At 39.9% G+C, this 20,784-nt stretch overlaps 1 protein-coding gene across 1 annotated transcript in view; it reads left to right on the top strand.

Annotated features, from left to right (window-relative positions):
* SPATA16 (spermatogenesis associated 16) overlaps positions 1-20,784 on the top strand; it is a 95,010-nt gene that overhangs the window by 25,541 nt on the left and 48,685 nt on the right. Inside the window, exons 4-5 of the mRNA XM_009333606.1 lie at positions 4,323-4,468; positions 16,128-16,217. Coding sequence (XP_009331881.1) covers positions 4,323-4,468; positions 16,128-16,217 — 236 coding nt within the window. The remainder of the gene's footprint in view (positions 1-4,322; positions 4,469-16,127; positions 16,218-20,784) is intronic.

Genomic DNA, 20,784 nt, shown 5'->3' with positions numbered 1-20,784 from the left:
TTCCAACATGCCAACGTACAGATCACCAGAGCTCTAATTTTATTCTTCCAGATTACACACATGCTAACTAGGAAGCTACGTTAATGATCAGCATTTCAACTGGTCTTTTACCAAAGCCATGGTGGGTTTGGGGGATCTTTTCCTCTCTTTCTTATTAGCTAATGCCTGGGAGGTCTTTACTCATAAAATTTCCTTGCTTGCTACTGCCAAAATTAAAGCCTTAATACCACAACAAGATCTACGCTAAGTTCACAGTGTCATAGACTTGTTCTGTGACCTCTGACAAAGTACTTTATCACAAGCATTTATACGACTGTGGTTTCAGCAATATATTTATAGGGTCCTACACAACGCAAGAGAAACCTCCTTTATCAGTGAAAGTCTGACATAATTAGTGTCAGTTTACCATTAATACAAAAATTGCAGGTAACGCTTTCATTCCTTACATTTCATTTATATACTTGGTAACTCTGAGTGGGATAACTCAGCAGTCTAAGGGATGCACGTACACAAAACATGCACGATGGCCTCCAGTTGTAACGAGGGACACAATGAAAATACAAATATCCTTTGACAGGATATTTTTAATTAAATATTATTTCTGGAAAAATATTCCTATCTACTGACAGGGGTACTCTCAGGTAGACTAAGTCTGAAAGTGAAAAATACTGTTAGATTTGCTAGCTATGGTAAAGGACATAAAATGGTATGTTGCAGGTTTTTAACCCCAGATTGGCTGTAAAGCTTCAAATGTTTAAGTTGTTTGCTTCAATTTTATAGCCTCTATAACCTTTAAGATATTGGCAAGATTTCTGCAGACCAAAATCTCACCAAAGTCTTAGGTAAAATGTACCCCCAAATGTCCCAGTTTGGAATTAAAATAAAATTCTGTAACATCGCTCCAGGAAAAGAAACCCTCAACAGTACAAAACGTAACTGCCTCTCCAAACCCACATCTATATTTGAATGTCCTTGTGACAAGACCTTAAGGCCTTGAGGCCACTCCCGAGAGGAGTGAGATGGAGCTGCTTTTACCTTTTACTTAAAGCACTCCAGAAACATCAACAGCCCTTTTGATCTCCAAAAGTAGTGTTATTGGACTGCAGACTACAGCAAGATAAAGAAAACTCAGTTCTGCTAGGTGAAACATGAAAATTGCAAACAAATCTCCTCCCTACTTATTATGTCTGTGCATGGCACAGCCTTTCTTCTTCCCTTGCTCTCAGTCCAGCAGGGTTTCCCAAAGTTACAGCAATCTGTAGCTACAGAGGCTCCTTTGGATCCCCAGGAAATCTTCCTTTTTCTCTTCCCCTTTGAAACTCAGATGTGAGTCTTTCTACAACTCTTCTCCACATCCCCACCTGTGCTGCGAAATCCCAGCTCACTGTCTCCTTCCTGCCTGACTCCTCCCCTGGGAACTTCCCCAAATGAGCTTTCTCAGCTGCTTTCTAGCACTGTCTTTGCCTCACCCCCCAAAAACGCTCAGTCAGACTCAATATTCAGTGGCAGAACAATGCAAGGAAACAGTCCTTCTCCTGCTGCATAGCCAAGTCCTTTTATCAGAAAGGCCAGCAAAGTACAGTAAAGGGTGATGAAACACACACAAAAGGTATTACCTCCATCAGAGCTTGGAAAAGGGTGATGTGCTTTTCAGGCTGTGCTGTGATGGTTCACCCAACAGAAACCTTTTCCAGTGGTGTCTATATTGCTACCAAAAAAGTCCGTTATACCAGTGAGTACATTTAATTGTGCATCTCACTAATACCAGATACTAGGGCTATTTTGCATATTCATAACTTTTCTGCTTAGCACAGAAGGAGTCATTTCTGTGAAATTAAGTTGAATCTTACTTTTGGTGCATGTTGCTGTTGTTTGTATGAAACTAGTGTGGAGAGGTCTATCTCAAGCACATTGATCCACTGCAGAAATGCTCACAAAAATCAGGAGGGAGTTTGGGATGTAAAAAGTGTACAACCTAGATGGTCCTAAACACAGGCACATCCCTTTAAAATATTACTCTGATTTTGCGAGATTAAAGATTGAGTTATTATTTGTTTCTTTGAACTCTTACTCTGAGATGTCTTAGAGAAGACCTGGCAGAACCCAATCTTCACTGTATTTAAACATATTTTCTGAATCCTTATCTGTTCAGGTATGGTTTACAGAGACTCATGTCTTGGTTTTTGTCAAAGATAACTGAGGGGTTATGCAGGTCTAAACATAACTCTTCATATCAGTAGTAAGACTCGAGGAAACTCTGAATTGTGGCACTTTATACCAAAGGGATCCCTAAATGATTCTTCTCTTCTCACAATCATTCAAGAACTTGAAAGTCCAGGGAGTAGCCTCAAATCTCTCATTCCCATAAATTTAACAGAGGTCACAGCATGGCCAATTCAGCTGAAAAGTGTTATTACAGAAAAACTTGATGATACTTTTATGTTCACTGATGTGAACATAATTCTCTGGGTCTTTTAGCTACATATAGCATGTCTTATCCATAGAGACACTTCAGAAGATATATACGGTACCATGAGCAAAGTTAAAAGTGATGAATTCTCTGATTTATAACTTCTACTGATAACAAGATGATAGAAAATCCTAAATGTATGGGTGTTATTATATACACTGTGTAACTTTGCTCAGCAGAGAAGGGATGTGAAAGAAAAAATATTTATCACACCTAAACTAGGGGGACACTTCCTTGAATGACCCTTGCTGCCTGTAAAGAATTGAGCTGATCTCTAACCAATGGACAAGAATCTTAAAGATGGGGTTAGCTTTGTAGGTGCTAATGTGGATGTGGGTCTATAATCCTTCTTGCTTTTAAGGATCACACACGGGAAGAAAGATGTATATATGGAAGAGCTTTTTTTCTTGACAGATTTAATCTTCTAAAGAGATCTCAAACCGCTGAGTTGACATTGCACCTCCTAAAGATCAACCACTGGATTTTACCTACGTAGGCACAAGGAACTGATTATTATAACTAAACTCATTAGTGATGAGGAGCTAGACAAACAGGCCAGATCCTCCTCCTTCCATTTTAAAGCTTTGCTGACTGGCGAAACTGGACTCAAGTGAGAGTCCCTTGGTTACACCCCATTTAAAGCCGAGGCTGCGTTCACCTACATTAGGCTGCAGTTGCGTATTAGTGCCGTAGGGGTCCTCAGCACTGGTCTCAGTGTGATCCAAGAGTTTAAGCACACAGCCTAGATAAATATTAATTTGTTAATCTTCATTAGAAATCTACTTTTAAAGCTGATTCGCGGTGAAGTCACTTAGTCAGATGAAACCATTACACGCTAAACAATCCTGTTAGGGATGTTTATCCAAGCAAAGGACATTCAATTGCATTTTCATTAGTAGCACTGTATGGTTATTGTCCTTAAAGACAAGGCTCTTAGACCTAATCTATTTGTTTACAGTTGTATCTAATTGCTTACAGTTGAATTTTCTTAAGAGCTAAAAGCTAATTTTTACTACTTTTTGGCATTACAAAATCAGGTTGCCTGCAGATTAACGAAACAAAGATTTGAGCACCAAAGGTGGTCCTGCCCAGTATCGTAGCTCTGTCAGTGCTGAGGACTCTCTGAAACTTCAAGGAGTTGTGGGTTATCTAATTCTAATGATGCACATTATGAAACAGAACGTTATTTAATGAGAAAGTCACTGGCTGTGATGAACACCGGGTGATTTATCTATCAGGAAAAGAGTATTTTTTTAAACAGAAAATATGATGTTTCTCTCTGCTAAATTCTATACGGCTCAACAAGATGGGAAAGATTGTTGATCTCATCCTTTTTACTTTCTATAGCAGTTTTCTGGAAGGACAAGACCCCCCCATTAAATGAGGGGGAGAGTTTCTGGTTTCCTTGCCTTGTATCACTCCCTGCTGTTCTACCCGTGGGACAAAGGCAGCAGAGCCTAAGGCAGAGCTCACCACTGGCTTACTGAAATAAGTAAATAGCTGTCTGAAACTCCTCCTTCGACCTCAATCTCAGGACAGCCATGGATTTTGGGAGCCTGAAGTTGAGCCTTTATTTTTGAAAATGGAGAAAAATACAGTTTCTTTCCTAACAGTGCTTTTTAGTTTTTAGCTTAGTATCTGCTCTCTTGACTATCCCTTCCCGGAAGATGACACTGCATTTTATATTATGTTCACATGTATTTGCACTGATTTTTGTAGTGCTAACTCTAGTTAAAGTCAGGGTATATTTTACTTAGAAGTCAGTTTTCCCCATTTATCAATTACAAAAAGCATTTCTACCTAACAAAAGGTATTATAACATTAGTAAATAACATTTTTGTTTCTTGTACAGCTTTGCAGTAAAGGTGCTGCTATAGACAATCCCTTTGAGTCATCTCCAGAAGATATTTCCAGTATCGCCAGTTTTATTGAGACAAAGCTTGTAACCTGCTACTTAAAACTGAGGAAGCCTGATGATGCTCTGAATCATTCACACAGGTAAAAATAAATATTGATTAGATACACTGCTAAGACTGAAATCAAAAATTAAACAAAGACTATGAAAAAATCCTGTGCAGGAAGAATCAGTCTTATAATGAGAAAAGAGGAATCAATAAAACACAACTTACCCGTGGCACTGATGTTTAGATTGGACTAATTCTCAAAATTTGAGACATTAAGCCACAACAGCCATGTAAACATTTACTGCTTGGATAATACAATAGGTAAGGATATGCAGGTGAGTCACGTACATAGTTCAGGACACCCTTAAGATTGAAGCTAGACAAATATAAACATGCTCAGCCTTATATGACGGTAATGATATTATGAGCTCTTGATCTTTTTCAAGCCAGATTAGGTCAGGGATGGCTTCACATTATTTTCATTACATAATTCCTCATGGGCTCACTTGTGATCCACATCAAAGACCAGCACCACCAGCAATGCATAAAGAAGCCAGAAACAAAACTTGCACATGGTGGAGATGAAATTCCCATTAGTTTCAGATGAGTTAGGATTTTGCTGGGTTTGTGCTGCCTTTAATTAGCATTCAGGCATAACGATAGTTTCTGTTAAGCGCGTGCATGTCCTGCCAGCAACACTTCATTACTGAGGTCTCTCTTCATTTTTTCCCCTTGCATGAAATGTATTAGGATGGACACTGCAATTAGTGCAGGGTGAAGATTTTTTCATACAATCATCTCAAATGAATGTAACTACAAAAGAGTAGTTACAACAAAAAAGGAGGCACACGCTTGTGCCTAATGCAATGCACAGGAGACAGTGGTGAAGAATAATGCATTGGTATAGAAATGCGATGACATCATGGCAGCAAGTTCATTTAGCTACATGCAAAGTCATGGGAAGTCCGGGAATTCTGACTTAATGACAAGGTCTTCGTCTCCCATCCCCACTCATCCCCATGCCTTTCCCAAGCACTTTTTGTCTGTAAGGCTATGCTTACCTGGAGCCTATCCACATTGCGGGGGTGCATTCTTCAGACTAGTTCCAAGTACCATCTGGGTGGGGGGCCTGAATGCCCGTGAGTGGTTAGAGAACAGTAGGTGCCCTCCCAGGGCGCATCTAGCGGGCACACAAACTGTATTCCTTTCAGGTGGAGTATTCTGTTAGGTGAGCCAAAGCATAGGAAGTGGGGAAGACTGTGAGATTCCCGTTAAAAATAAAAATAAATAAACAAACAACAACAACAACTGCACTCCTCGTGCAAACTAAAAACCAACCGCGTTTTTTCATGGCTTCTCAAAGACCATGTTAGAAAAGAAAAAAAACATATAAAGTTTGACTGGACTCCCAACTTTTGGAAAAAAGATAATGATCACTCTCTTATTCTAAGTGTGATTTCCAAGAACACTAAAATAAGGAAGCTATTTGGACAGTATAAATATAATAGAACAGGAAATACTTTTCTTCACCTCCTTCAAATTATCTTGATTTCAAAATAGTAAGATGTATTGACCCCAGTGCTACAGAAACTAAAGCCTATTCAGACATGCTTTGGTTTCAATTGCCTTAAAACAGAAACCATGACCTACAGAAACCTACGACCTAAAGAGAAAATAAATGCAATTAGATTGAGATCACTGGAAAACTGAAGTAGGGAAAAAATCTTCACTCTTCTTTCACATACAATTATAACAATATGTTCGTAACTCCTTTAGTTACATAGCACAAAGAAAAGTGGCAATCAGTAATGCCTATTTTGAATATAATTCATTTAATAACTTGCAGAATGAGAATAAATTTACTGACCATGGTTGTCACATTGTAAAATGCAGGAACTGATACAATAGTATACAAATAAAAAAAATATTGAGGCATAATTAACAAAGACAAAACATGAAATATAATAAATAGCTATATTTTTCAAAAAGAACAAATAAATTACTCCGAGCTCTTCTACTAAAAAGAGCTTACTACCATCAGTTAGTGTATATAGAATTTTTATTCCTATTGAGCTTTTATGTCATCACCACATTGTAATGGTTTGCTGGTAATCCTTTGGCATTAATCATGAATCCAAATTAAAATATTTGTTTCTGCATTTATTTGCATTTACTGAACTATTCTTTCTTTAATTTCATGTAAATTTCACAGCTCCTGCATTCATTTCTGAAGCCTTATTAACCAAAATCAGCTTTAATATACCCACACATAGTTGTATCAAATATATAGAAGTGGGTTTTGCTAGGAAGAAATCTTATGAAATATCACAACTAGAGAAAATAGAGAAAAATTCCAGCAGCTCGGTTTTAAAGTGTTCAAGAACAGGCATCTTCAGGGTAATAGCTTTCCCATTCTTAAGAAAGGAAAGGGAGTACAATTTATATCATCAGCTTTAGATCCTGTATGAGAAGCCAAGTCTGGGTCCTCCTGAAAAGTGGAAATAGTATTCTCCGATTTCTTAATATCAAAATTTAAGGCTGCCTTTAGCATCACTGGCACAATTGAGGACACTGGCTGGGTTCTGATCATTTGTCAGGCTGATACAAAAGATTTACCCTTTGCAATCAAACACTATTAAAACCACTTCTCATCTGTCACAGCTCTGAACAAACGTGCCATGGATTGACTTCACCAAGCACCATCTGCAGTAACCTACTTGACCACCACTTTTCATCATAAGATAGGCATCAAAATAATTCCTAACTTGCAGTCTGAAGCTATAAAATGAATCACACAATATTTACATGCCCTGTGGTCCTTTTGGCCCAGGCATTATGGCATACCAGGGTTTAATGATCTTAATAACCCCATATGGCTTGCTGAGAAATTAGATTTTCCCTTTGGTTGCAGAAGGCAATTTTCAATTATAGCAGATGGCAAAACAGTGAAGGTCTGAGAAGTCAAGAACTGACTAAGAAACCTCAGATTAGTACTTAGGCCTTATGTTGTTCAGCCTAATAATGTCAGCGGTTGAATTTTTGCCCCAAATGAAAACAATCTTGAAGCAGAGCACAGCATTTCAGCAGAGCAGTCCCCCAGTTATGCCTGCTCTTCAGAGGGCCAGGCCCAACAGAGAAATCCATAAAGCTGCAGTCGCATGTGGAAGAACAACCCACAGTGCATCACGTACACATCCCAGCAGCTGTTAAGATTCAATTTTGTTTGAAATTGAAGAGAGCGATGCTGAAGATGACAATTGAAGATGGAGGATCCTTCAAAACATGATATACACGACTTTCTCAATGAGACTCTATATCCCCTTATAGTTTCTTTGTTTATTTTGCTTTTTTCCTCCAAGCAAGCTAAAATTAGTCTACATCAACACCATGTGACTTGCTGTTTGCACATGGGAAAATAACACAGAAACTTTCTATTGGAAATATGCTTTTTGCCACTGCACTAACGCTTCCTCAGCTGCTGTGGTCCTCATGGCACGCAAGATTTGAGGAATGACAGACACGTGGATTGATCCAGTTGCCTAAACATAGACTGCTGTTCATAGAGATCCTGTACATGGATCAAGCACTAGAAAATGTGGAAGGGCTTAATGTCACCTACCCAGCAGCAAATGACAAAAAGCATTTTTTTTTCATATCAGCGTACTTTTGATCACTCCCTGCCCAGCTGCAGTGGGGCTGCTGGTGCCATAGGACTCCTCTGGAAGTAAGCTCCTCAGCAGGGGAACAAGGCTGCCTGCTGTAGGTGAAAAGTCACACCTCTTCCCAATGGGATTGTCATCGTGCCATAGGAAGCCCACGGTTGGTGGTGGGAGGTGCGTTGGGAATTGCCATCTGGAAGGATGTTTGTGGCCTGCCTCCTCCCACAGCATCCCTGGGCTTCACTCCTTGCCCTCCTTCCCTCGATCTGGAAATTAAGGACGTAAGGGCCGAGGGGAGGAAAAGCAATCAGACATTGTGGCATGTTTCTCTAACATTACCTGTAAGTAATGCCTGAAAAACATCTTCATCATAATGAGGACTGCTGTACGGAGCTATTCAAAATCTTTGGGGGTTAGCAAAGATTTTCCCGTGTCCTTGCAGACTCTGCTCTGCAGCATGACCCACTGCCAATTTTCTCCCTCCCTCCTTCCCTCCCTCCCAGAAAGGCAATGCATAGAGAATGTAATAAATCTGTAAAGCTTTTTCTGCTATGCCTTTTTATGTGTTTGGTGGAAGGCAGGGCTCTCTAATGCCTCTTGCACAATTCATAGGGAGACACATGAAGTAGAAAATAGCACCTCTGTTAAGTAGTACATGATTGCTTTTAGCAATGACTTAACAGAGGGAATCTCTTATGGAGGCACAGTGCAAAAAAAATCTAAAACAGCTGAAGTCTCACAGATTTAATTCTAAATCCTCTGCATTTTTCCCAGTGACTTTTCAAACACTTACCAAAGGTTTAAAATAATTATCAATGATCAAGCTTTATGCAGTATCTGTCAGACAAAAAGGCATCTCAAAACTTGATCAGTGTATTATAGACAGGATAAGTCAGGACTCTTTAATCCAGATTAATTCAGAACTTTCAGACTAAAACTTCAATATTCAGCTACTTCTTCATTCCCTAGCTTCCTTATTTTGTACCTTTAAAATAGGACTATATTAAAGTAAGTTGAACAATGGAATTCTAGTGAAATATTAAATAATCAAAATAAAGAATGCAATGATGCTATGATACAGTGCAGTCAGTGGGCATCAAAATGGAGACAGAAGAGAGGAAGAGCTCAAGAAGAGCATAGATTTTTAGGTAGAAGTAGAAAAATGAGAAACATAATGGCTGATGCGTCTAATCTGTGGGAAGCCTGTAGTATAATGTATACTTTGCTCTAAACTACTCTCCTAATCTCTTTACCTCCTCAGAAAAGGGAAGAAAAAGAAAGAGAAAAATTAGCAGCATCTAATTACTTCAGCAATTGTGTTAGGCATATTGCAATATACATAATAGATGAGATATTAATACAAAGCTATTCCATTGAGATGCTCTGGATAATATAAGCCAGAAGTACTCTTAAAATAATTCCTTCTCATGCAGCATTTCAAATATTTCTATGTACTTCAACTTTTTATTACTTTTTAAATGAGAAGCGTTTTCTCTGGGTTCTGATACTCAACTCTGAATCATATGTTATTTCCAGGTTGGTATATCAGTGATATAGTTCCTATTTTATGGCTGAGACTTCCTCCATTGAGGCTTCCTCCATTGAGGTCAAAGGCTGCATTCTCCTTGACTTTGATGATGCTATATTGCAAAAACATTTATCTAGACAACGTGTGGTGGGATCCTATTTAGGAAAGGCACATTTGGGGGGAAAAAGAAAAAAAAAAAAAAAAGCCCTGCAAGAAATACAGTTCCTCGTGGAAGGAAAAGTCTAGCAACATTGAACTGTTTTATAAGAGTTGAGATGCATGACAGCAGTCCTAATGGCATCAGAAAATTTGGTGATCAAGAAAGTGGTACTTGTACAGCTGGAAAGTGAGTGGGCAGTACATTATGCAAACAAGACAGGGAATGTAGAGTATCTCCACTTGTGTAAAGATGTTTCAGAAGCTTTGAAACAAGATCTTTCTAAATATCTTTTTGTTCTGGACTGGAGAACATTCTCCTTTTTACCACCTTCACAGCTGAGGAATCGAGACCTGTAGAGCACATTTATCTTGTGCTTGCAATTCAAAGCAAATTGCTGCTGCAAAACCTTTTAGCATGGCAGTTATATTTCACTTTACTGACAGAGAAAAGGCGTTGTGTGAAACCTTTTTTGGGAATTCACACTTCCTCCCTTCCTGTCTGTTTAGATATGAAAACTTTGTGAGCACTGAAGGTCCTCACCCATAGATGCCATAACTGCATTTATTTCTGAACGGTTGTACAAAAAATCCAACTGCACAAAGACAAGTCAGGTGTCCTCCTTCAGTGTAAGAGGATTTGGTCCTGTTCCTTGATCCACCTAAGTTTCATACAAGTTTTTCTGTCTTTGCTTGCAGCTGTCGGTTTAGTTCAGTGGTGACGACTGTATTAGAAGGAATTCCTAACAATTTATCAGATTACCACCAGAGACACCCATTCTGGTCTCTGCCAGATTTGCCTTGATAAGCACTATTTGGTACAGCTAGTCTTGTAGCTACATCCACCAAGTGGTCCTGGCCTCTTTGTCCTCCAGCTTTTTTCTCTATAACACAGATGTTATCTAATTTTGCATGTCACTTCTTTAAAAAGAGAGTGGCCAGGGCAGGGAGGGAAGGGTGCTCCTTCCTTCAGGAACCAGAATACTCACGCAGGGGGAAAAGGTCCCCGGGCACAGGGCAGGGTGGGCACAGCCACAGCCAGGCATTTGGTGGTGATAGAAAGAAAACTTCCCTATGGACCAATGGGTCTGATCCTGTCCAGGCACCACCAGACTGAAACCAAGCTCAGAAGAAAGGCCCTACCTCCCTCACATGTCCCTTCACATGGCTCTCCTCATCACAGACACCATCCTCCTTCCTTGAATTATTCATGCCCTCTAGCACTGAAACCACCACACTCATTCTCTGGGAGAAAGTGCTTCTGCGTGCCTGCTAGAAGCACTGCTTTCACAAGCCTACCAAATATTTCCACCAGCTTATTGCAACAGGGAGCTTTTTTTCTTCTTCAGGACGTCAGCTTTGGTAAACTGTCACATAGGGCAAGAAAGCCCACAAGCTTTTGTGTATCCAAGACACATTAGCCCCTAGTTAGTAGAGAACAGATTAGTTCCCTACAACAGCACCAGGAGGAGAAGTGGTTTAGAATACAAAGTTGGCTGCAACAAAACGTACCACCATGAGGTCCCCCAAAAAAACTTAAATAAAATTGTAACACAGCTGCACATGCAAATTGCAGGAAAATATGATAAGGTTGATTCCTGGCTACCATAGGGTTCAGGAATTTGACTGCTTCTAGTAGAGTTGAACTCTTAAAGCAGCCCTTGGGATCACAGAACAGAGCACGGCAGACTCAAACAGATGTAAGACTAGTACTGCACTGCAGATAATAAGCTACCTGCCATATAGATGAAACAAAGAAAAAGAAGGTGGTTGAGGTTCAATGTAATTGTACAGGATTTGTCAGGTTCATCTGTAAGTATATTGGGGCTGGATCACCAGCACTAATGATCGACTATTCACTGAAGAGAAAAGCATTGTATTAGTCTACAGCAACCAAATACATGGTTCTGCTGAATACTAGTTGACACATTACTTGCATTGACATTGTCTTTAATGTTGTGGTGAAGAATGCCTCAGCGACTACATTTGTAGAGTCACGCCGTACCAGCGACACGTGGACGTGCCAGCACAGCACACTGCCATACCGACCCATGCTAGCTTTACATCTCGCTGCATAGAGGCACATATTGCTTTAGCACTGAATTTTTACTTCTGATAAATCACCTAATTCCTCTAATAGTCAATTATAATTGACTATTAAAATGCATTTGTACAGAAGACTACACTGTATCATAGGAAAGCATGGACAACTAAGAAAAAGAAAAACTTCTGCCACTCTAATTAAAGAAATAACTGCATGCACCTCTACGAACAAGCTAGCTTTTACTCACAGTGCTAGCGAGAAAAATGAGTTTATCTGCTCTAGTGGTGAAGTGTATTTTTTCACTTCTTTCATCTATAGAATCACCTCATTGGCTTTTTCTTGGCCTATAAAGGCCAAACACGAATGATGTGGTGGATAGTAGCAGAGACACTTTTTCATGTCAGTCAGATTAGAGTTAAATCCCTGTTGGATTTGGGAAGGAAATCAATAGAGAATATGCACCTTAGAGAAAAGGCAACGTGATTTCTAGCAGCCAGGTTTGACATAGCAATCTGAGTTTCTCGCCACACCTGTTTTCTTAACAACAGGCAGTAAGATTGAAAGAAAAACTTGGAGAGAAAACCACAGACTAACATGTGCATCTTTGATTCACATACTCCAATTGCTATGATGGAGAGAGAGTTGATGCCTTCTTCCCCACTCCTCACAGTTTGAAAAAAGATAATAGGACAAACACTGTATTATTTTTAAGATAAGATGTCAAGATGAAAAAATGAAAATGTCAAAAAAGAGCCTGATATACAGCATTACTTAAGGACTGTTTTGTTGAGAAAAACTGACCAAATGATTTACGAAAGGCTTTTAACAGGGCAGTCTTTGGATTACAGCGAAGATGAAAAATAAATGAAAATCTATTTCAAGTTTACTTTAGCCTAGTCATTTGACAGATGGGGGCAAAACCTGGCAAGAACACAAGTTTTAATCTTCAGATGTAGTGCCTTTATTTGCAGTTTGCGGATTAGAAGTTTTCTCTGTGCAAAATATGAGCTATCCATTTTCAGACATTTCCTGTCGAAACTACTTTTTCTACCTGAAGCTCCCATGAGAGGCTCATGAGTAAGACCAAAGGACCGATGCTTCTGCTCATGGCACAAATCACCACATACAGAGATTGTCCTGACTGTGTTGCAGCCAGTGTATCCACCACCTTCTTCCCATCTTAATTCTTCTTTCAAGTCTCTCTCTTGAAACACATCCCTTCTAATTAATTACTGGATTAACCAGCCTAGTATCAAAACTGCTCATGGCTGGAGGTGGATCTTGGAGCACGGACTTGTTCTCAGTATGCACAGCCTGGCACATTTCTGCCTGGCCAGATGGGTCCCCCATCTGCTCTTATTTGAAGGAGAACTTCCTGAAATTAGGGTTTTCCTCTTAGCCTTTGTTTGTATGATTCCTTTGCTTCCTATTTTCATTCAGGTTTTTTTTTCCTTTCCACCCAAATCACCTGAAACACCTCAGAGTCAGATTTAAAAGCCAAAGGGACAGCTCTGCACAGTTTTAGTGCACACCTGGCATTAAATCAGCACTGCTCTGCGTAAAGGCTACTAAACTGGAGCTGCATCAGTACAGCAAAGGGCTACTTTTGCATAGAGTAGTAATATAGTAGAAATTCTTTCTAGTGTATAGGCTACAGAGAGCCTAGCAACATCAAACCAAACTTCCAGGAGTCAAAGATAGCTTTCAGATGTTTGCTCAAGCTATTAGGGGATACTATAATATTTTCCTGTATAGAATTTATAGATCAAGAGAAGCAGTTGATCTTTTTGAGACTAGTAAAAAATCAAGATGGAAAATGGAGAGCTGATATCTAATTCTTTGAAAATCTACTACAGTTCTATATTTATTATAAGCCTATCACAGCACATCCTGCTCAAAGACTTACAGAAAATATGTTGCTAACTACCAGGGAATTATTGATTTTATAATTTTTTCCCCTCATAGTGCTATTGCTTGCTTGTGGTAGAACCAATAGCTGAGGGGGGGCGGGGGGAAGAAAAAAAAAAATCAATATCACTATTATCAACTCTTGACTACAGTTTACAGCAGCAATAATCTCCTTTAAAATAGCTTGCAGAAGTACCAGTTGTCATCTATGTAAGGTATTACTGTTTTGGTCAAATCATTAAATGCTGATAGTTTTTGATCTTTTGAAGATTTTGTTTTGGTTAAATTAAGTTTTGGTGACCATCAGTATTGTCTAAACTTCAGATCTGAACCATGTTTGGCTGAGAACTGCAGTATTTGCTGTTGGCGTTATCTTTTTGTTACTGATAAGAGTGATTCGTTCCCCCCATTAAGAGCAACTAAATTTTAACATCCAGCGCTGTTTTGTACATTGGATTTCAGTTCAGTATTTAGATATGCCTCTAATCACGAAGGTCTACACTTCCTGCAGTAATGACTTAAGTTACATGATATAATTTGTCACTGGTTTTCTCCCCACACCTTCTTCCCAGAGAGATAGTTCCTGCAGGGTAATGCTTTGTCTCAATACAGTTTTCTGAGTGTTTTTTCAAACGTTGCACTGGGAAAGCATAGTTCTGAGGTGGTTCCTAGTTCCTATACCACCTTAGGATGGTCTTCTGTGGGGTTGCATCTCCAGAGCGCAGAGCAGCTCTGCTCATACAGAGTAAAGCTTTACTGTGCCGGAAGAACAGAAACATCTCTGGTTACACCCAACTTACCATTTTGGTTTGGCACAATAGTAGGATTGTGATGCACTTTACTCAATCTCCTCCATTTTCTGCCCCCTAGATGGTTCACAGACCAATTTTGGCACTCACAAACTAGATTAATTTCAGAGAAAGCTTCCTGCATGTTCTGCGTGAGCTGTGCACAAAGTAAAAGCACCTAATGAAGACACAGGAATCCAAACCAACCTCCAAGACAGCTTTGAGCAACATGTATGGGGACATTTTGTTTAAGGGAACAGACTAAGTCTAGTCTGAAATAAAAGCCCCAGCTGCCTACAATACAGAGGTAGGGGCCTCAACATTAGCTTCTCTGGTCTACTGATCCACTCCTAATATAGCTAATTACTTGCAAAGGTAGACGTAACCATTCAGAGCTTTAGGCCTTCTTCTGTATGCCTTGGAGAAAGTGCCTGCAGAGTGAATTTGATTCACGGGTCTTCAGCATCTTGGAGACACTTTTAGGTTTTAACTTATTCTGAAAGTTCTTTCTGAAGGGGCTGGACATACAGCCCATGAGTGCTGAAAACATATAGAAAAGACAGTTATTGGTCTTCTAAAATGCACTGGGTGTTTCCATAAATGTGAATGGAATATAGTGTTTACATATATATTTATGTCAGTTTCAAGACAATGAATAAACTTTAATAAATTATTTGGTTACAAAGAGGATTAGTTCTGTGGTTTTTAGTAGACTGAAATCACAAAAGCAGTAGTATTTAATGCTATCATGATATCCAAAACTATCAATGAGGAAACAAAAGCCAGTTTGCAAATTTCCTTTGTAGTAGAATATAGCGTTAATCTCTTTGTTGATGTGGTAAACTACTATTAAATACTTAATATTTGTTATTACATGCATGTTTTATAAAACTTTGCATCCTAGAACACGCTTTATGTACCTTTTCTCCAAACCCTGGGAGAAGTGCTGATCAGAGAAGCCAGTCAGTTGTTGGAGAGCTCAGAAGTGGAACTAATTAGATGTAGAAGGAGCTGTCACTCTTGCCCTCCCCCTGCTCACATCAGAGGGATACTCTGCCTGCCATTCTAACTGCTTAGTTTATGCTATTTTTACCCTTCCATCTTTTTTCCGATATTGACTTAAAGCCTGTAATTTGTTACACCTGGAATTGCATCTGTTAAAGTTAAGGATCTAAGAAACATGCCAAGGTCCACCCACGTAGAACCTATCATTTGTATGGAAAGTTATTTTAAAATCTTCCAAGCTAACATTAAAATACATTCTAGATGCACAGTTTTTCCAGGTAGAGAGGTCAGACAACTGCCACACATGTTTGTGGAGGTAGGGGTTAACAAGAAGTTGTACTGTAGCATTTTTGCTTATGTTATCTACAAGCTAAAGGCAACGTAGCATATTACCACAGGAAATTTTTTCTAGAACAATGCACAAAACCCTACTGAAACTGCATTTATGATAAAACCTCAATAAAAATTTTAATAATGCTTGTTCATATATCACAGCTGTCAAGAGAGAGAAAGTGATAGTTCATATAACATTTGAGACATCCAGTGTTGAGTTGTATAGAATAAGTGTATACAGTATGTGTCTTAGTCACAGTTTGACTATTAGTAGCTTTTAATGATTTAAGAGTTAGAAATCTAAACTTGTCCATCTCTCTTATCCTTTAAAGGAGCATTATTCTGAACCCAGCTTATTTCCGGAACCACCTGCGCCAAGCTGCTGTGTTTAGGTGTTTAGAGAGATACTCTGAAGCTGCAAGGTACTCCGCTGCTCGTGGATTTCTAATGGTTTCTCTATATCTCTTTCATTCCAGCTCTGGGTAGCAAGGATACCATCGTGTATCAGGCTTTTCCAAAATCAGTGGGAGCTTTGCCTTGGCTTTGTGTATTTGATCTCACATGCAGCAGAGCTCCAATCCTCCCAGTTGGCGTAACATGAATAATCCCAGTTATGTCCCTAGTTGCAGTTAGACTAATGCATGTAGGAGGACTTACTCATTCCCAAGCACAGGGGTGAGCCCTGGTCAGGTCCCAGGGCTGCACTGCCACAAAAGCTACATGCACACAAGAATCTCCCACTCCCTGGTTTCCCCATAACCCTGGGCAGAAGCTCAGGTGTGCTCTGAGTGGATGGGGGGAAAAAAAAAGAATTTAAAAAAAAAGTAATCAAGATCTGAGGGTACACTGTGGTACGCTGCAAAATTTAGCCTGCGTGCAGCTGATGAGATTGCTGGTGTGAACGGGAACTGCTGGCAGGAAAAAAGTCTGCAAGAGGAAGCTCTGCTTGTATGGTTGCAATAACGCTGCCAAAAACTTAAAGTTTCAACATGCAGCAGAAGTTTTTAACATGCTTAAATGAAAGAAATGCATGGGGAAATGCAATGGTGACTTGCTATGTATCGTCACTACTACTACCATTAGACACTTACAGAGGACTGTTCAGCTGAAGGCCACAAGGTGTATCACAAAATATTTCACAAATCATTAGCTAACTAATGGCAGAACAGTCAGTGTGAATTAGGCGTGGGGCTGAAAGAGTCACTTTGCTCATCATTTAAGATGGATGTTAGTAGTAGAGCTCTGAAGCTATTAAAATAGCAGCAAAACAGTTTGTACAGGGAGTGAAAGAAGACTTTACCCAAGCAGAGTTGCAGAGAGGATTTGGGAAAATGAACTTCAATTTTCTGTGCTGGACTTCAGCCAAAAACTCCAGGACGAGCACTTTTCCTTCTGCAGGACACAAATTGAGATTATGTCAAAGTAATCTCACTAGCTTTCACACATCAGGACAGGGAGAAGAAATTGGTTCCCCAAGACAAAGAAACAGCTTTTCTAAATTTCTTTAGAAACATGATTTCAGATAAACCTGGAATATTTCACTTGACTGTAAACTCACCCACCCACCCTTTTTTTTTAAAAAAAAAAAAAAACACAGCTCATTTTTCAAACAAAGCTGTTTCAAACTAAGAAAGTGAAACATTTTGTTGAAAAACAATGAAGTGTTGTGATAGTTCCCAGATCTCCTTTTATACCTCGCTGATAACAGTCTCTTCTTCCTAAAATCTTGTTGGGGTGTTGAGTCAGAGAAAAATAATTATCTACTGAATCCTCAACAGTTGAGGTCCATTGATCAACCAGACATTTTAGAGCTGTGTTAGGAGAGTATGTTGCTTTGTGACAGATGGGGAATCCTGTCCAAGATACTTTCAAACCCAAAAATTCACTAGTATCCCAAGAGGTGAAGTGATACCAGGGGAAATGTTTGGGGTGCTGGGAAAGGGGGAGGGAAGAGGGTTTTCCACTTGAAGTCACACTGAAGATTTTTTAAAATAACAATAATAAAAGTTAAAAAAATACCCTTTCAGAAACTGATCTTTCCTAAGAAACGCTACATAGAAATGCCCATATTTTAGAAGGCAGTATGAACCAAGAAGGAGCTCATAAATATGATTTCAAAAATAAAAAAAGAAGTGTGGTTGGTGTTACTGCAGATAAGCAATCAGTAAGTTTACTACATCAGCAGGCAAGAGGGAACTGTGTCAGCCTTTTTTCCCCACACTGAGTAGCTTTCAGGAAACTAGATGATTTTAAATGAGATTATGTATTTTGTAAAGCAGAGGAACATTCTGACAGACTGAATCCAGAGTGGTTCCAAAAGCAGTGACTATAGCAGTATTCAGAGTTTAGCCTAGTTTAACATAGTGTTATAGCAACTGTGCAGAGCTGCTTCTGCAGATTGTGTTAAACTAAGCTTAGCACTACTTCCGTCACCTCACTGGAGTCACTGGTCTTAGTTGAACCCCACTACTGGTGCAGAATGTACTCTGCTCGTTACTGACAGACCATGGCATACAGATATTCAGTTGCAGTTCCTGCAAATACAAACTTGGGTTTTGTTAGCATAAGCCATCATTTATTTCTGCTTGCTTTTTGCACAAGAACAAGGTCACTGTATTTCTTTTTCTGCTTTTAGATATTCCGGGCCTTCCCACCCCCTCATGTGATTTTTAAGTTATTGCACAGTCCATTAAATACACCCAGAACACTGTATAAGTATGTGAACAGGAGTGGCTGGTTGTGAACATTACTGCTTGGCAAAAGCATGGACAACCACATTTAACTCAGCCTGTCAAGCTGAGATCCCCTGAGATTTTGTCTCTGAGGAGGTACCAGACCAAATTCTTTGGTTCAGAGAAAGTCATAGGTTAGGGTGGGGTCAACTATAATTTAAGGGTCTATCAAGTTCCTCTGTGCGAAATTTTCACTAGTACAGCCCAGTATCAGGAGAATAAGCATGTGAAGCAGTCTAAGTGCACGGACATCTGAATTAAATTAAGAAGTCTGATATGCCCATATCTGCATCACTTCTGAATTTTATCAGCTGCATAGTGATTCTTTTGGGATAGCACTGTGATAGGATGCCACCAGATAGAGTGCAGCCTAAGGCCATTTAGCATTGTAAAACAATCCTAGAAACACCACTGTGGGGTCACAGCATCTGCAAATGATGAATTCCAAAGTGCTGCAACCACTTTCACTAAGATGCCAGCTAGTAAATATATTTCTCCTCTATCGGTATCTCTGATGTTATAGGAGACTGCTCTTGACAAACACAGTAAAGATTTAAACCTCAGAAGGGAGAAAACCTATTTCAGTTGAAAGACCATCTTGGCCCTTGAACAAATGGGCATAAATGCATTATATATAAATTTAGTCTGGAAGTTACCAGGAAGTTTTAGGCATTAGAAGGTGCTTCGGATCACCCTCCAATAGCAGCTACTGAAAGTACCCTACCAAAGGACACGTGGTCACAGCTGATCTAAAGATCACTTAATAACCAAACAAGAAATTTCAGGACAGAGTCCTGGGCTCACTTCTGTCACAAAACTGAGAACTGCTCTTGGAGAAGGCCAATGAGAACCCAACTTTCCTGGCAATATAAGGACTGCTGCCTTAGGGAAGGGACACGTACGTGCAAGGGGATGTGTGAGCTGCAGAAGACCCTGGGAGGTCCATACTATCTCTAAGGACAGGGCAGCCGAACCACCGGCCCCTGCTTTCAAGGACAAGAGTGCTGGAAAGGGAACATGCACCCAAGGGTAAGCCTCGAAGCTCCTGAAGGAAGAGGTATCAGAGACTGTGCATCCTTCAAGTTCCCAAGCCCATGGGCTGTGACCCCACAGCTGCCTGTTACGCACCCGCAGGAGAAGGTCTAACCAGATGAGCAATAAGGCACGAAAGCAATTTTTTTTTCTTTACTCAAATAGTGCAGACTATTGCTGACACTGAATAGCCTTGAATCAGTAGTAAGGTGAAAATTTGTAACTTACAGAAAGATACGGCCACCTATTTGCTTTGAAACTGGAGTTTTAAGTACAGAAGAGATTTTGCCCCTTTTTGTCATTAAGCTGCATAAGCTCTCATCTTTCTGCTAATCAAAATGCTGTGCTGATTTAACAGTGTCACTGTGTTCTGTGAAAAGCTTAAGATAGCTCTTTTATCACCAGCTAGAACACTAGTGACGTGAAATTAGTTGTATACATGTAGGGGAAAACAGACCGTCTGTCCCTCTGCCAGAACAAACAACTCATATTCATCTGACTGCATAGAGTAGGGGTAAGCAATCCTTAAGGAGGAAGAAGTTTTAGGATCTTAATAGCTGTGGTATGGCTGACTCAGCTTTTTGACATTTCCATTAAAAAAAAAAAAATCTAGATAATCCCATCAGCTGAAAAGCAAACTAGGTCTGCAAGTAGTAAACCTCAGCCCTCTGTATGAGTTCAGGTCTGTGTCCCCTTTTAGTCAGACTTGAAAGTGTAGTGCCAGAAAGCTAGGTGAATAATTTGGCTCGGTTTGTATGTCCGGTTTTGTTTTACAAAGCCTACAGTTGTACTAAGGGAAGATACATAAGCAATTGGGGTTGGGTATACAAGCTCAGGGAGTCACCAGCTGACTGGCTCTTGCACACACCTGCATCTGTGCTACCTGCCTTTGCCTCCTGCCTGGGCTTTCTCTTGGAAAAAATAGAGGAAAGTTTATATTCTTTCTCCATCCTAATTGTTTCAGTTTTCCTCAACTGAAATAAACAACAAAAAAAAAAAATCCAATTCTATAAAAAGAAAGAAATCTGTTGTCATAGCAACGGACCCACACACACCTGTCAACACTGTGAGAGTCCCTCTGGGGCCCCGCGGTTCACCGGCACGCAGAGAGCTCTCGCAGCCAGGGAGTTATTTTTGTACCGTTATTTCGGGAACTGCCGGGGGTCAGACCCCAGCGGCTGCCCTGGGGTGGGGGCTGCAGAGCAGCGACCCGCCCGCACCCAGC

Source organism: Pygoscelis adeliae, unplaced genomic scaffold, assembly GCF_000699105.1.
Source record: "Pygoscelis adeliae isolate BGI_AS28 unplaced genomic scaffold, ASM69910v1 Scaffold220, whole genome shotgun sequence".
Lineage (NCBI taxonomy): Eukaryota > Metazoa > Chordata > Aves > Sphenisciformes > Spheniscidae > Pygoscelis > Pygoscelis adeliae.
The sequence above is the reverse complement of the archived record's forward strand: the minus strand, read 5'-3'. Positions and strand labels throughout refer to the sequence as shown.